The following is a 16390-nucleotide window of genomic DNA, read 5'->3' as shown; positions in this document are numbered from 1 at the left end:
GGCGGAGCGCCGGGGCGGGCGGAGGGGGCGCCGCGCCCGGGCCGCCACTGGGAGCGCGCCAGCCGCGTCTCCTCAGCAACGGGCCTGGCACGGCAGGGCTGCGCCTCCTCCCGCCCTCCGCCCGCTCCTCCCCGCTTCCGTCCGTCCGTCCGTCCATCCATCTGTGAGGGCTGTTATCCCCGCCGGCCCGTCCGGCCATAGGGGCCGAGGCTTCCAGCTCCCCCCGCCCCATCCTCTCGGCCGGGGCTGTGTGTGCATGGAAGTGGGGGGGAGGTTCTTTATTGGTCTCGTCCTCCCTCTCTCCCTCCCTCCCCCCTTCTTCCACACTCCACCCAGAAATGATCCAGTGAAACTAGGAGGAGGTGATTCTCCTCCTCCCTCCTGCTGCTGCTCCTGCTGGTCTGGAAGGGACTGCAGGAATCTCTGCTGTGCTCTGCTCTGAGGCAGGGTCTGGGGAGGGGAGACCGTTCTGTGGAGGGAGGGGGCCGCAGTGGCCCGGGGTGCAGCTCTCCCGTGGGAGGCTGCGTGGTTCCCGACCATGGGGAAGGACCAAGAACTGCTGGAAGCCGCTCGCACTGGGAATGTGGCTCTGGTGGAGAAACTCCTCTCTGGGAGGAAAGGAGGGATCCTGGGCAGTGGATCTGGAGCTATTCCCTTATCCAGCTTATTGAGGTAGGGACATCGTTCCTCATCAAATGCTGGGGATATTAACCTGTTCTTCCCTACCATCATTATCATCGCCCCTCTCATCTTGATTTCCATTCCTGCATCCTTCATAGTAACAATAAATCGTTCACTCTCTCGCCAAGTACAAGCATGCCAGGGTTTAAAGTCACAGGCAGTCATTTTATTAATATAGTGGCACTGAATTTCCTGCCTTCAATGCGTCTGCAGGGTCCTTGTTCATTCTGTTACTAGCTGTGATGCAGAACTTATGTTTAGACTGCTGGGCTAATACATACAATGTATTAATTACCCTTCATTTAATATTTCCATCTTCAAATTGCTACTTTAATCACAGAGGGAAGTGTTTATCACAGACAAGGGATGGCATCGTGGAATTCTGTGTAAAAAGACATAGCTTCACCCCATACCCTCACCCATAGCTTCTACCCTTGCTTGCAGAGGAAATTAGGCATGCCACTGTAATAAGCCTACAAAACAAAGAAAGAGACTCTTTTTTTGTGGGAGATCATCGAGGCAGGGGAGGTGTAAAACTTAGGGAGCAGGTTAGGTAAGAGCAGCATTACTTTCAAGGTACCTGGATTTAGTGGAGTGAAACTGGGTTACTGGCCATGTTGGGTGATAGGGCTTAACTTCAGTCATTACTTGTATCTCCTGCGATCTCCAGCATAGCTTTGATCGTAAGTTTCATCATGCTCTTAAGTCAGAGCATTGTCACAATCATTAATGGCATCTGACTATTCAGAGCAGAGGAGGTCTGCAGCACACAGTCCAGTGCTAGTGTTCAACACTAAACTAGGCATAGCAAAAGAAGACAAAATGAACTGAAACACTGTTGACCTAGAACTTGAGTAAATTGGAGGTTTGGCTTGGTTTTTTGTTCCTTAAAGAAAGAAAAGGCCTAGCACAATGGAAATTGATTAAATTAAAATGTATTTGTGATTCTGTAGCCAGTGCATTCTTGTCAAGGTATTTATATTATTTCCAAGTTCCCTATCAGGGAAAATTTTATGTTAACTCTCCAAATTATACTGTTTAAAATCTATTATAAAATCTTGCCATTTTAAAGCTAGGTTTAGTGCTGTAAACAACCACAGTTCAGGTATTCATAGTTTACCAAAGTTCTGTAGTGCCCCAGTTCAATTAGCTATTGCACCACCGTTGAATTACTAGCCCATTGACCAAAATCAAAACACACCATGTGATTGCTTTTTGTACTGTACTCGAATAGGCTGCTTAGGAAGAAGTGTGCCAGCTAGTCAGTTGAATTTGAAACATGATACCCACTTTTCTAAGTACAGCAGTAAGTTCAGTACAATGACTGGCCATTTATAATCTAGTTCTAGCACATGGTTTGTGCAGTGGCTTTCTCCAGGGCTAGTGCCTGTGCTGTATTCTTGCACAGTTAATTTCATGTTGTATATTGTGAGTTCTGTATATCCAGAAGAGTTGCATTTGCTTGTGCTTGCCTCCCTTTATTAAACAGCACTCTTGTATGTTGTGCACACAGAACACGTGAACCGTGTGTTTTGTATACACAGGTGGGTCATCACAGTCCTTGTTTGTTACTTGGGATTGAAGAATTTTAGGCTGTAAAGTCAACTGGCTTTTTTCTTTCCAGGAAGTGCACTTAGCTTGGAGAGAAGTAAAGCAGAGTAAAACATACACTGTTTAATTTAAGGCATTTCTTACTAATATTAACAAGAATGTCTGTGGCTTTCTGTAAACACAGTTTAAAAAATTAAGAGTGAACTTTCAGCTGTATGCTGCATCCAGCTGTATGATGAAATATTTCTAATCTAGAAAGAATTCAGTAAGCATCATTAATGATGCTTAAGTGTTCATAATCTTAACACACTGTGGAACATAGGACTTTTTAGAGGGCTCAGCAGGAACACTCAAAGCAGAAACTAGTATGCATTAAGTAAATGTTTTTCAAGAAAGAATTATATGTGACAGGTATTTTGACATAGCTTTTTTCTTTTTTTTTTTTTTTTTTGGAAATGTTCCATGATCTAACTGATGCCATTAATTATGAATTCAGTCCAGAATGACATGCAAGATTAAGGTTGGATCTATCTTGGTACAGAAAACACGGAAACAATGTGAGAGTCATATGAACATCTTGATCCTGTTTGGAAAATCAACACTTATGGAAAATAGCAAAGCTGTAGAAGAGCCATACTTGTACACTACAAAAGTTTGAATTTGAGGGGGATCCAAAGATTTTTTTAAATAGAAAAGCTGAAGAAGTTTACTAGTAGAGCTATGTTGGTATCTTTGCATACAGTTTATTAGAATAAAACTTTTGATAGTTGTTTTAAAAAAAGCAACAGAGAAAATATAGGGACATAAATTTTCTTAATTTTATTTCATTTTTAGGAGTCATTTTGACAGTAACTCCTGCTGTTTTGTTGATCATAATTATTGCTCAGTTTCTAGAATGATGCCCCAGGACTGTATGTGTCCCACTGTGGTGAGAAAGCTCCGTGTTGATCTTTCTTTCTCCTCTTGGAAGTGCTATTTGTAGTGTTAGGTTGAAAAAGTCCAATGCTTTCAGCATGTATGTACACTAATACTGTGCCTGATGCATTGGTCTAGGTAGTAGGACTACATTGTCCCTTTGGATTTCTTCCAAGTCCTGTAGACAGCTCAGTTTATGTGGCTGAACACTCTATGGATAGACATGAGTTTTTGGTGAAAATTGGCTTTACAGTAATTATGTGCCCTGTGAATGAAATTTGATATTAATAAATTGAAAAATACACATTGATTGTTATCTGAACCAGTGAATAAACTATCTGAGCTCTGATGTCCTATTTACATTTTTATAACAGCTTTTTTTTCTTAATGATTAATGTGTTTTATGGTACGTGGGGGAAAATAGGGCAAACTTTTGTATGGGTATTCTATAGTTGGACCTATTTGTTGATGCTAATTGCAGACTAAATTATATAAATTTTAAAGGCCTGACTTCTAACTCCTAAGTCATTAAATTATGACAACAGTTCAAGAAAACATCTTTGTTCTGGAAGGCTATTTAAGTACACATATAAATGTATGAAGGAATTCCTGTGAGAGTTTAAACATGTGCTTAGAGTATATGCAAAGTGCATAAAAATGATATATGCTTAATTAAGACCTCATATGCACCCAGATATCTGTAATACTTACTACATAATACCTAATGGCCAGACTGGTTTATCTAAAACAATGACAACAAATCAGTGATGTTTGACTGTGTGGACTGTAACTCATTTCAGCTTAGGAGGAGCTTTGGAAAGCTGCTCTGGGTCAGTTTGTGCCCCCTGCCTCAATATCCATAGTTTGCTCTTTATTATAAAGATTGTGGCTCAATGTAGTGATGGTGAATTCCTCAGGTGCAAAGATCAGCAACATAGTAGAGCAAGTAACCTAAGTAAACACCTGATGTAATTTAGTTGCTTAAACTTGGGTACTTATTGGTACTTTAGGTGCCCAGGTGTTTTCTGAATGGAATGAGGGACTTTCACAAAGAACTAGGAACTCTGGAGATACATCTAAATTCCCGGGGTGATACACTAGGACATCTGAAGCTGTGTTACATGTTTTTCCTATGGTCTCTAACCCAAAACATTAGTACAGGGCTGGAGTCTCTTCTTTTACTATGTTGAGACACCTCATAAAGCATTCAAAGTTTAGAAGACTTAAGTCTAAATTTATTTTTTCTGCTTCTTTATGGATCCCACTGCCTGGAATTGTCATACATTAGTGTATTAAATATGTTTCATATTAAAAAAAAAAGTTTTTGAAGTTTAGAATTAGGGATTTTTTCCAGATTGCAAATAGAATTTTCATATATTTTTATGTGATTCACTGGCTCTTATATTATTCCAGTGTAAACACAAAAACTTGACAGTAAAATCTGACAGTCTTTCTAACAGAATGCATAATTTAATTTCTGTATCCCAAATACTTAAATGCATATTAAAGGATTTAACACATAGGAAGAGTAAAGTGTTTCTAACAAACCTGGTATTTTAAATTTACTTAATTAGATTATCTCTGTATATGTAGCATGTTTTAATTGACCAACCAGTTTTTCATTGCTGGATAAAGCCTTCATTTCTTTCAAAGTGTTTTAAGAAAAATAACTTTGGAGGTTTTAACGTATGTCAGAGACCTTACCTCATTTTGCCACATGTAGCCATGCACATGCCCATTTGTTCTAAGTTACTAGCAGGAATATATAGTTTTTGATTATATATTAATTTTTAGTATTTTTAAACTGTGCGTGTTAAAAGAGGTTTGCATTTTTAACAGGACTGTGGGATTGAATATTAATTAATACGAACTGGCACAGAGTAGTAGGGAAGGTTGAATTGGCCCTTTTTTGCTCTTTGTTGGCTGCTGCCATTACACAGCATGAGAGGGTGGAGCAGCCTGCCTGGAGCTGGTTCTTTCCCCTTCCACACTTGGCACTGTGGCAGGGAATGGTTTCATTCTTTGCTCAGGCTTACTTAGTGCAGCTACACCATGTGTAGGCCTGGCCCAAGTTATTTCTCCTCTAAAGTGTAAGAAACACGGCAAGCAGATTGTCAGTCTGGGAGTTGCAATCTGTTTCCTCATCTGTTTCTCAGAGCAGTGTCTTGCTTGCAGCAAAGCCACAGTTTAGCCTGATGGCCTCAGTGCATGCTGAAAACCACACAGATCCTCTTCTGTCCTTGTGCAGAGCCCTCTGATTCATTCAGCTTCTTTTGCAAAAACAGATCACACTTGGTAGGCCTTGTAGAGCACCAGTACTTGAAATATTGAAATGCTCTATGGAGCTTTAGTTAACAGTTTTAAAGTCTTTTCATGTTATAATTTGAATAACAAATTGATCATCTTAACAAGAATTAGGGATCTGTTTCTGTTTATCATTACAACTAGCGTTGTTTAAAGTAAGGGGAACTTTCTTAGGTTCTTTTATAGTGAGATAGTATTATGTGAGGCTTGCAGTACCAGAGTTCTGGGCTCACACAATTCCAAGGTATTTATTTCAGACAACCAGCACAGATAATAAAATGGAAAGTATTTATTACATAGTTCAATGCGTCATCCAGTTAGTCTATATTTATTTCTAATTTTAGTTATACTACTATTAATTAATGAAGGGGTTTGTACTGATGCCCTAAGCAGAGACCAGCATTCCCAGATTTTCCAATTACCTTATTTATGCGGTTAGAGAAGTTAATCTAATTCTTTTGAGGACATATTTAATCTTTCTTCTTTTTGCCTTTCAGTATGGAATGCAAACTAATAATCAGGACAACAGTTATTTTATGCTTTTTGGTATTAGTGATAGTTGACTGCTGCGTTGACTGCTTTCCTTGCAAATGCGTGAGCTTCTGTTACCCTTCATTTTGTTATCTTCTACCCTTCTTAGACTTATTTGTATTTTTTTTGATAAATGCTTTCAATCAAAGTTCAGACAACATTTTGTCTATTGAACTCCTTAGATTTCTTCTCTAGTTTGAAATATTTACAATATGTAAAGGTAGCAATATAACAATATCCAGGACATCTGATAGATGGTTAAGGGCAAGGCAATTCTCAAAGTCTGTGTAATAAATCTTCCCTAGAAGTTCGGTGATCCCAGATTTAAGCTATGTAGTTAAACATCTCCTTACTCCAGAAATAGTTTTCTGTATATTGGTCAAGTGTATGTCCTATTAATTTTCTAAATTGTTGGACCAAATGCAAAAAATGACCAGCAAGAACTAGAGATCTAGTGTAGATCTAGTGTAAAGGTAATTTTAGTAAAGTAATTTTATCTGCCCATAGATAGGATCAAGATGTGGTAACTGTCCTGGGAGGACTGATAGTTTATGATAGAACCAGGAAAATTTGATAAATGTGTTAAAAGGAGAAGGTAAGGAAAAAACCTTCAGAATACTGAAGTGTCTGTAACTTAAAACAATACTTTTAGAATTCTTGTAGAATTCTTAGCCACTAGATGGCTAGTATCTAATTTCACAAAGGATCCTATAAAGTCATTGTGATCATCACTGTGTTTCACCTCTTGTCTAATATTTATAATTTTAGAGGTTTGGTAAGTCAGTAGAATTAATGCTGCTTTGTAAATTTTTGACATTGACATGACATTATTGTTTTTAAGTAGTAATGTTATAGTAGAACTAAAAGGGGAAGTAAACAAAAGGGAATTAAGAATTATGTAGTCTGAAAGGTCTGCTATCTTGTGAAGGTTGGAAATGCTATGAAAAGCAAATACAGATGCTTTTAGGGCAGGTGTTTTTACAGTCACTGCAGTAGGGATACGGGACATGACCGTGTTTCCAAAATTCTACAGGTAAATTTTTTTGTTTGCCTCAGTTTCTGTTTGTATAAGTATTCCTGGATGAGCTGCTAAGGAGTGCTTACAGCTCTAGACCATTTTTAAAAATTTTCCTGACAAAGGCACTAGTTGAAGCATCCTATAAAACACTTTAATTTATGCAACTGGTATAAAATCTGTAAGGGACAGTGTAATGTAGAGTGCAGTTACAGTGCCTTTTCTTCAGCAAGCTTAGTCTGCTTACCTGGGGAAGTGACAGATACAAGAGTTCTGCAGCTGGAATTCCCTTCTGCCATGGAATTTCTCTGCTGGCCACTTCCAGTTAGAATACATATCCTAATCCTATAGTAATACTTCAAGGTAAAATATATTGACAGCTTTTAATGTTAAATGTGTAAGGCATAGTAGGTAGTGTTAATTTCTGGCTACTCAAATGATGTTTTCATGTACATGGACCCTTTGGAGAAGTAGGAAATATATTTCTTTAACCTTCTAGCCTTTATTGGAAGACCTTTTTTATTTTTTAATTGCTTTTTCCTGGTGACAGTATTTTCAGTATGATCACTTTGCATTAAGTGATCAACAACTGTTCTGCACCTCACTTAACATCTATGAATTTCTAATAATGTACAGTAATTTCTAATAATCTACTGTAAGAAATGTTCTGTGAGATTTAATTCCACAAGGTTATACATTTATTATAATAATTTTACACTGTTTCCTATGTATTGCACATACATTTTCTAAAGCAAGAAAAAATATTCAAAATGACATCTTGATTGCATTTTAATTCCTCTTTAAAACAGCCAGTGGCAGCTATGTTTCTGTAGGTGTTGATGTCAATGCTAGGTGTCTAAATTCCTATTACAGTTAGGAAGCATAGAGAGTGGCTGAGCTCACCCCAAAATGAATATTGAATGATTTTATTTCAAGATGAAACATATCCCTTATTTAAATATTTTTGTAGGTAAACGCTGAAGAACAGGAAAGCAATTGTAATTGAAAGTGTATATAGAATATATTAAAAATAACCACTTATATAGGTAGGTTGAAGCTAAATTTGGGTAGAATGTCTTTCCTTCTGTGTTGTATAGCTGGTTTGGGTTAATTCAGGAGCAATAGACAGTGGGTACTGATCGATAATCAGTAGATTAGCTGGCCAAGGGGCAGAATTCTGTATGGTTGAAGTTAGAGACATGAAAATTGCTTAAAATGCATGATGTTGTATCACATGAGGTTTATTGAAAATGCTCCAAGTGTACAAGACACAAATTAGAAAACATGAGTTGGAGTTGAAACTTAGGAAAATAGGAAAGGCAAAAGTAAATATGTTGATATCAAAAGAAAATATGGACTCAGTGCTTGGTGGGGCAGAAGACCTAGTGACAAAGCTCATGGACAAGGCAATGCCTTGTCTTTTCTGCTTTGATTGTTTAGCTGTAAAGTTTGACTTGCCAGCTTTCAAAACAGTCCCCACGGTAGAGGAGGATCAGGGGAACATTTGCATTTGAGGAACCAATATTACTGTGAGGCCACTGTTAATTTTTGGAGGATTGTGTCAAACATGGGAAGTTTTTGATGACTGAAAAAGAAAAATGTCATGCCCATGTTCAGGAAGAGCAAAAGGAAGGTTCTGGGGTCACCTGGCTCCTCAGTCTCTCCTAAGTCCTAGAGAAATTTCAAAGCATATCCTCATGCATGTAATTCCTGCTCTCACAAGGGATAACACAACTGATAACAGCCAGCATGGGTTTACTGAGCTTAAATCATGCCTGACCAACCTTAATTGCTTTCTACAACCTGAAAATTGTGTCTGTGGACAAGGGGAAAACCATGGTCTTTTACCTCAGGGCAGTCTTGGTCAAAATAATGAGATATGGACTGAATAAGAGGATGATGATAAGATGGGTTGAAACTTGGCTGGACTGTAAGAGGGTGTGATCAACAGTACAAAATCCAGCTGCTGGTATCTACTAGAGGGTTTCCTCAGGATTCAAGGGCCAGTATTGATTGCAACATATCATGTATAGCAGGTTTGAAGATGACACCAAACTGCGGCAAAAACATTCATATGGGGAATTGCTGTGAGGAGGGACCTGGGCAGGCTAGAGAAATGGGCTCATTGGAGCCTCATGAAATTCAGGCAAAAACATTGTGTTACCTTCACCACCACAGTTCTTGTGCTGGAGTTGGACAGTTTTTTGTGTTGTACATATTTTTCTGACATGTTAGTCATTACAAAACCACAAATGTCACAATTAGTCTTTGAATTCACACATTAGTAACTTCTTTCTCCTGTAGGAAGTGGTGTGATTGGTATGTGGATTTTCTCCTAATCCTTCATAGCCTGGACAAGTGATGAAATAGGTTAAGTTGTTAAATATTCACATTGTCACAGTGTGAGAGGTGTCCAAGAGATAGATATCTTTTAGAGAAAATAAAAAAAAAAATAAGAGTTTTATAAATCAGAATTGGGACTATCTTTTGAACTAAGTATTTTCTGCATATTGCTTGAATTTTACTTGTTTCAGCACTGCATATTGCTTGAATTTTAAACCTTCATGATAAAACTTTCTAGTGTAGTTTTTACTAGTATTCTGAAAATTAACCCTTGAGTTTAATGTCTTCCATGTTTACTTACTGACTTGCTAGGGTCATTGTTTTCTATTTTTAGGTGTCACTCCATATGAATAGTGAATCTCTAGGTTATTTTTTGTGAATTAACATCCCCAGCATATTCATATTCAGTTTGACCCCAGAATCTCAATTAAGTCATTGGTAAGGTTTCTTAAAAACATAATTCGCGCTTATTTTTAGTTTTCAGCTTTCTCAAGTAATTATTTATGCACTTTCATGTCCTTCTTGTCATCTGGATAGTTAATTTGTCAAAATATGCTCATAAGTGATTTGCAATCACCCTGCTTCCTGTTTTGTGCGCATTTATTGCAGAGCAGTATCTTGCATAACCAAGTGGTAGATTTGCCAGGGATATTCTCACATAATGTGCACAAGTAATGTTCAGAGAACCAAATAAATCTTTTGTGGAAGTAAAGCATACAGCATGTAGTATATGTACATGTTACAAATCTGTTGTTTGCCTGTCACCAGAGTTAAATCTATCCCCTATGTTCCTACTTTCATGTACACTATGCATGTCTTGATTTCAGAGGGAGAAGGCTCTTGTCATAAGCAGAAAATAGAGCCTCTAAAAGTATGGCATAAGCATATGTTCTGGGTGAGGAGATGAAGGTAGAAGACAGGTGGAGACCTGAATCAAGGTATTTGGAGTGGTTTGGCAAGCAGGCTGTACATTAAACTCTGAAATGATTGGTAAAGGAAATGGGTAGAAGAATTGAGATTAGGAATAAGAACTGAGACTGACCATGGCAATTAGCAGCACTGAGGACAGTGAGAGAAGTTTAGGAGATAAGCTATGAGGAGCAGGGCAAAATAAAGAAAAATTAATTCAGCAGAATTGAAAGAAAATGTATATGCACTGAAATATAGTTTTCATTCAAAGCCTGAAATTTTCATATGTCCTTGCTATATTTGTGAAATGCATTTGCAAACTGTCTTCTTTTCTTTTAGTGCTGAAATAAATTGTTATCATAGTGGTTAATAAGGGCCACCAGTCATGCTGTTAGTTTAAGTGGAAGAAGTGTTTATGATAAATCATCTAGTAAAGTTTTGCCCAGATGACACTACAGGGTGAAATTTCAGGCGTTTTAGTTTGCTTTTTTTTATGAATGACAAAATTAAGGTTGCCAGTGAAGTTTTTAGGTGTCCCACTGAATGCAGGCACTACATGGTTTTTTTTAATGACACAATCTGTAGTGTTTTCCTCACTTTCCTCACTTGTGGCCCAGGATAGACAGTGCTCATAAAATAAGCAGTTATTCAGCATTTTTAACTTACTTCTCAATGTTTATCCCTGAGCCGCATTACCTGTACAAAATTAAAACTCTTCTCTAGAAAAAGAATGATTAATTTTTCTCCTGGGCTTTTTTTTCTTTTGGTGATGTTTGTCACTATGGTGTCTGACTGCTTCACAGCATTAATGAGTTTACTGTCCCTGTACTTCAGTGACTGGGTAGGGTTTTAATATCGCACTTAAAAATGCTGACTGAAGCACTCTTAGATTATGGTGAGAAGTATGTGTTGAATTGGTGTTTCCATCTGGTGACTTCGAAGAGCTCATTTTTCAAAAGGTTTAATATAGATAGTGTAAAATTATAGGAGTGGCTCTTCATGGTCAGAATGAATGTCTGTTTAGCGAAGTACTCTTCTCCAGTTTTGACTGGGAGTCAAGAGCCTGTTCTTAGAAGAATATAGTGGCAAAGCAAACACGTAATATGTAACAGTTTCTCCAGTGCACTCTCACAGCTTTTAGCAATTTACAGCAGCTTTTTACAACAGATGTATTGTCTTTGAATTAAATAGCTCCAATGGATTTTTTTCTTCCTTGCATTTGTTCAATTGGTCTTTGAAGCAATGGAAATTTTTAGCATTCATGACATCTCACAGTAAGGGTTTCACATCTTAATGAAGTATTATGTGAAGAACATTCTCCGTAAATTAAGTAGCATTTTGGACGTTCAAATGTATGAAGATCTGTTTAGATATTCAGAGGTTTGTTTCTGGAGAACAGATGTGGATAGAATTCAGTTCCATGGTGCAGCATTAAACTGCTGTTCCTGTTCTTACCTTGTTTAATTACTTTAATAAATAACAATGCACCTTTTAATATCTTTGATTTTAAAAAAGAAAAGGGTTTTTACTCAATCATCCCCGTTCTAGGGGTTAGGCCTTCAACTGTTCCAAGATCATTCATTGCATAATAAAAGGAAATCATGTGATTTAAGACTATTATTAATACTTATGTGTTAGTAGGATGACTTAGCACCAGAACTTGAATCCTTGCCTTTGTAATCTCAACAATTTTAATACACTCTTTCTGTATATAGTTATGTGTATATTTCCACAGATTTCTGTGGAAATATTTTTTTTCCAGAGAAAATAATATTTCTTTTGAGATTGTAAATATGGACTATCCATATGGTGATGAACAGAGGACAAAAAGAAATTTGAGATACCTCTAATAACTTAAAAAAAACCCTACAACTCCTGATGTGTATTCAATATGTTTATGAGACATTATGTAGTATTTAAGATGCTGGAGGATGTTTTTTTTCCCTTTTTTTAAAATTTTTGTTGACTAGTGATACTCATTTGAACAAGATTCCCATTATATTACTTGAAACAGCAAAAGTGAGGCAAGAAAAATCAAACTTTAATTGTTGAAAGTAAAGTGTGAACATGAAACGAAAGAGCTGTGTGTAGGAGAAAGATGTTATTTTCCTCTCTTGTGGGAAACAGTTACTGAGGAAACAACAAGGTCATTCCCCAGTGATGGAATGTTTCCTCTTATGCCATAGGAAGATAGTTTGAGGCATAAATGGGATGTGTATCATTTTCTCACTTAAACTGTGGACCAGTACTAATGAGTTACTTCAGAAGAGAAGCCATTCCTGGTCCGTGGTACTTACTGTGTTGCTACTGCTTAACCAAACAAGAGAGGAGCTTCAGCACTGAGCATCCATGTCTCTGTCATTCATGCAAGAAAGAGTTACACAGGCATAAATGGCATAAAAGGAGTAAAAGCAGCAGAAATCGTGTCATGCATCTCCAGTGCCTGAATAGTTTTTGCTATGGCATGAATTGTTGCAATGTTTGCTCTCCTTTTGCTTTAAAGCTCAACTGGTTGTAACAGGACACAGACTGAGGAAATAAGTTTTGAGAAAAGCAAGTGAGGTTGTTTATAAGTGTCTGCTTTTTAAAATGCCAAGGGAGCATCCTTCTTGTTAGGCTGCCTATTTCAGTAGATAACCTCCAGGGAATAAATTAGCTAATTGTGGTGATGGTAAGAGATGAAAAGATTTCTTTCCCTTCCCTCAGTAACTAAATATTGTTTTTGTAGGATATTTTCTGATCACCATCATCCCTTCTTTTCCCACTACAATTGTCATGCCCACCTTGAAAGGGGGAAAATTTAGGATGTCAAGAATCCTGAGGTTGCTTATGCCAGCCTTGAAAAAGAGAACCTTGCTGCAGATATTCACCTCAAGGTCAGGGCATCCATATGAAAAAAAAAATCTAGGTTAATGACTTTGGTGAATGCAGAAGGCACTAGGCTGGAAATGGCATGGAAAAATTGAACATAAAGCAGAATTCATTGGGTAGTTTGAAAGAACAGACACAGATCAAAAATGTAAGATTGGCGGTATGGGACTGATTTTCAAAGTAGGGCATGATAATTTCCTGGATAAAATGGTAGAGGTCCATTTTCAGAACCTTCCTCAAAGACTGATGAAAACTTTTGAAGTGGCAAATAAATTTATTTAGAGAGTGACAAGAAAATACATGCAGGTGGTTGGATGTCATCTGGTCTTTGCCCAAGAGACCCGTAGTACACGTGGATGAATTGGTCTAGCTACTTGGGAAAATGCCAAAACCAACCCAATATCTCTGAAAAATGGCAGAAGGAAGGAACTCAGCCCTTTTGTGGTATTTCTGTTAAAATATGTTCTTGGGTAAAAAAAAAAATCAGTTTAGAGTCAGAAAGCAGGCCTCAGGATTATTTTTTAAAGGATAGAGCCAGAATGTCTAGACTTTGAAAGTTTAAACTATTTGAAAGTTTACTACTTTGGCTAGTCTTCATAGTAGCTAATTACCCAAATCTCCTTTGACAATATGACTTGGTTAAATTACACAAGATGTCACCATTTCTGAATGTCACACTTCCTAAAGAGGAATTAAAAGCAATTATTGAAGAAGGTCAGCTCATAATATGCATCTCTCTTGATAAGTTTCATTTGACTTGTGAAGTGGTGTAGCACCAGCAACTGTCATGCAGCATGCATTATTGTAGTCTTCTGGGATTCTTGGAAAAGTCCAGAGTACAGCTGAGATTTTCCCCATGAAAATGAGCCTCTTGGTAAAACTGACAATTCATTATATCCCTGAAAAGTTGGGTCTTTGGGGATTTTCTTTCTCAGCTCCATAGAAAGCAATCTATGTACCAGATTAATTTCACAGTATTGCACTACCAAATTTACTGGGCATCAGATGAACCTCAGGTAAAGCATACAGAACTCAGCAAAGGATGGCTTTCTTTTCACTGTAACTATAAGGCAGATGCTACCTTTCTAAGCAGTTGAATTGACACTCACATTGGGAGTTGTCAGGAACTATTTTAAATTTTCCAGAGCAGCAAGGGAGGCTGTCCTGACTGTGAGAGCACTGCTCAGGGCATATTCCTGCAATTTTAGTCACATGGCCTAGCATTCAGATCATCATAGGCAAAGGCAATATAATTTTGATGACAAATCTCTTTCCCTTTTCAACTCCATTAGGGTACATTATTACACATCTAAGCATACAGAACTTGACAATAATATGAATGATTAAAATAGTTTTTCATTTAAACCATTTTTGATTCTTGTATGAAGAATTTCTTTCTAAAGATATTTTAAGTTTAGTTTTCATGGGCATCATGCAAAGAAGTTTTAGCTAGATTTGAAAATGCTTAGACACCTGGTAACAAACACCTGGGACTAAGATTAGAGGTTTGTGACCCACCTTAAAAATTGTCAGAAAAGGAAAAAGTAGCCTGACTTTAACTTCTCATTTGAAGTGTAATATGTCTCTTAATTTGGTATTGTGCTGCTGTGCTGAAGTTGGCTGTATGTAATACAGTACCTGATTTTTTCCATAATTTTCAAGTGGTTGGTTTTTGAGCAGGTTTTTGGGTCAGTAAGCATATGTAGCAATTACACTATGCAAAGAGAAGTTTGCTTTGTATCCCTTCAAATGGATTCTCAGGCTTAAGCAGGATCATTTATCTTTAGCATAATTCCAAATGAGGAAACTGCCTTTTGGCCAACAGCAATGCATTCTGTAACTATACCCTGACCGCATTAATGGTATTGTGTAGCTGAGTGTTACTGCGCTAAATATTACACGTCTCCAATTCTGTTAGTGCTTTGATCATTAGATTCTCTTTTCCAATTGAAACACTATCAAGTTGTGTTTATGTGTTTCACTGTTAATCAATAGTGAGCTAGCCTATCAATTTCTCAATAGGTCAGTATTTTCTACTACAGCTTAAAAACTTAAATGTAAATAATTGCTCACTTTATCTTCACACATCTCTCTTTTTTTTCCTGTTGCGGGATGTTACTTCAATGCTAATGAGACAGGGCTGGGTATCACCATCCTCCAGAAAATAATGCAAGTGGGAGAAAACATACTGAAGACATTTTGCAAATAAATTTGAGTTATGTCTTGCCTATATAGGAAACCTTGAAAAATCTTGAAATGAGCTCAGTCACAGTTAGGTAGTTATGTGTCCATTTTATAGATCTATGCTTCAGTGAAAAGAGCCAAGTTCTTTTCCTTAGAGGCATGCATCAATAATATGATGATGTTGAAAGTGCATGTCCTCTTCCCTCCCAATCAATATCTTTTTTTCAAGAAAGTAGAGGTGTTTGTATATCTGTAGTTGTGCATGAATATTTCACATAGCTCTGAAGATCAGCTGGTAGTAAAATTAAAGTGGATAATTTTTAAAAATAATTTTTTCAAAAACCAGCTTCAATGAAAAAAATATCAGCTTTTCTTTTTGAACTGTGGTAGTTTTTTTACTGTTGGGGTCTAAGTTTCTGACCACAGAAATGGCATGGAGTGTAACAGAGCCCAAAACAGTAGTTAAGCTGATAACTCTGTAATTCACCTCTGATGTGGAGACAGGTTCAAGTCCCTGGTGTTATCCCAAGAGAGTTCTGTAATACCTTGTTTACCCAGCACGTACTTTTCCCCAGACCAAAGATTAGCCAGAGTTACATAAAAATATTGAAAGAGATTAAAGATTTTAAATCCAAAACATACAAGCAGAGTTGGACATGACACTTGCTGGGGAAACAGAATAATGGCACAGGGTTACTTTAAGTTTAATCTTCCCACCATAATCCAGCAGCATTGAGTTTCACATTCTGTTCTTTTCTATTTAAAAGAAGTCAACATGAAAAAACGCCACTTCAGAATGCTTCTTGGTTTAAGTTTCACATAGGAAAGTGGAATTACCAGAGACTCAAAATTTGAAAGTCAAATACTTCAGTGAATTCTAAAGGCAATTTTTTGCAAAGTAAGGGAGTGTTCTGTTTGTACTATATTGAAACCTTTCTGAACCACACCTTTCAATTCAATTGTTTTTGTGTGACAACATTTTGAATAAGTTAGAAATGTGTTAGAGTGCTGTGATGGTAGATTCAGAAGTGTTTGAAGTGGGCCTGAAGTTTTCTCTGTGGCATGGACTTCGAAGTGCAGGACTTT

The 16390-nt window shown here is 37.3% G+C and overlaps 1 protein-coding gene across 5 annotated transcripts in view; it reads left to right on the top strand.

Annotated features, from left to right (window-relative positions):
* Positions 1-416: 416 nt before the first annotated feature.
* Positions 417-16390, top strand: part of ANKS1B (ankyrin repeat and sterile alpha motif domain containing 1B) — a 411921-nt gene continuing 395947 nt past the window's right edge. For 3 of the 5 annotated variants that reach the window (XM_039703948.1, XM_039703945.1, XM_039703947.1), the window contains exon 1: positions 417-672. In XM_039703948.1, the coding sequence (XP_039559882.1) occupies positions 539-672 (134 nt within the window). In that variant the 5' untranslated portion in view covers positions 417-538. The remainder of the gene's footprint in view (positions 673-16390) is intronic. The other 2 variants (XM_039703944.1, XM_039703943.1) reach the window with 1 other exon arrangement.

Source organism: Passer montanus, unplaced genomic scaffold, assembly GCF_014805655.1.
Source record: "Passer montanus isolate IOZ18808 unplaced genomic scaffold, ASM1480565v1 scaffold17, whole genome shotgun sequence".
NCBI lineage: Eukaryota > Metazoa > Chordata > Aves > Passeriformes > Passeridae > Passer > Passer montanus.
Note: the sequence above shows the minus strand (reverse complement) of the source record. Positions and strands in the feature narration are given on the sequence as shown.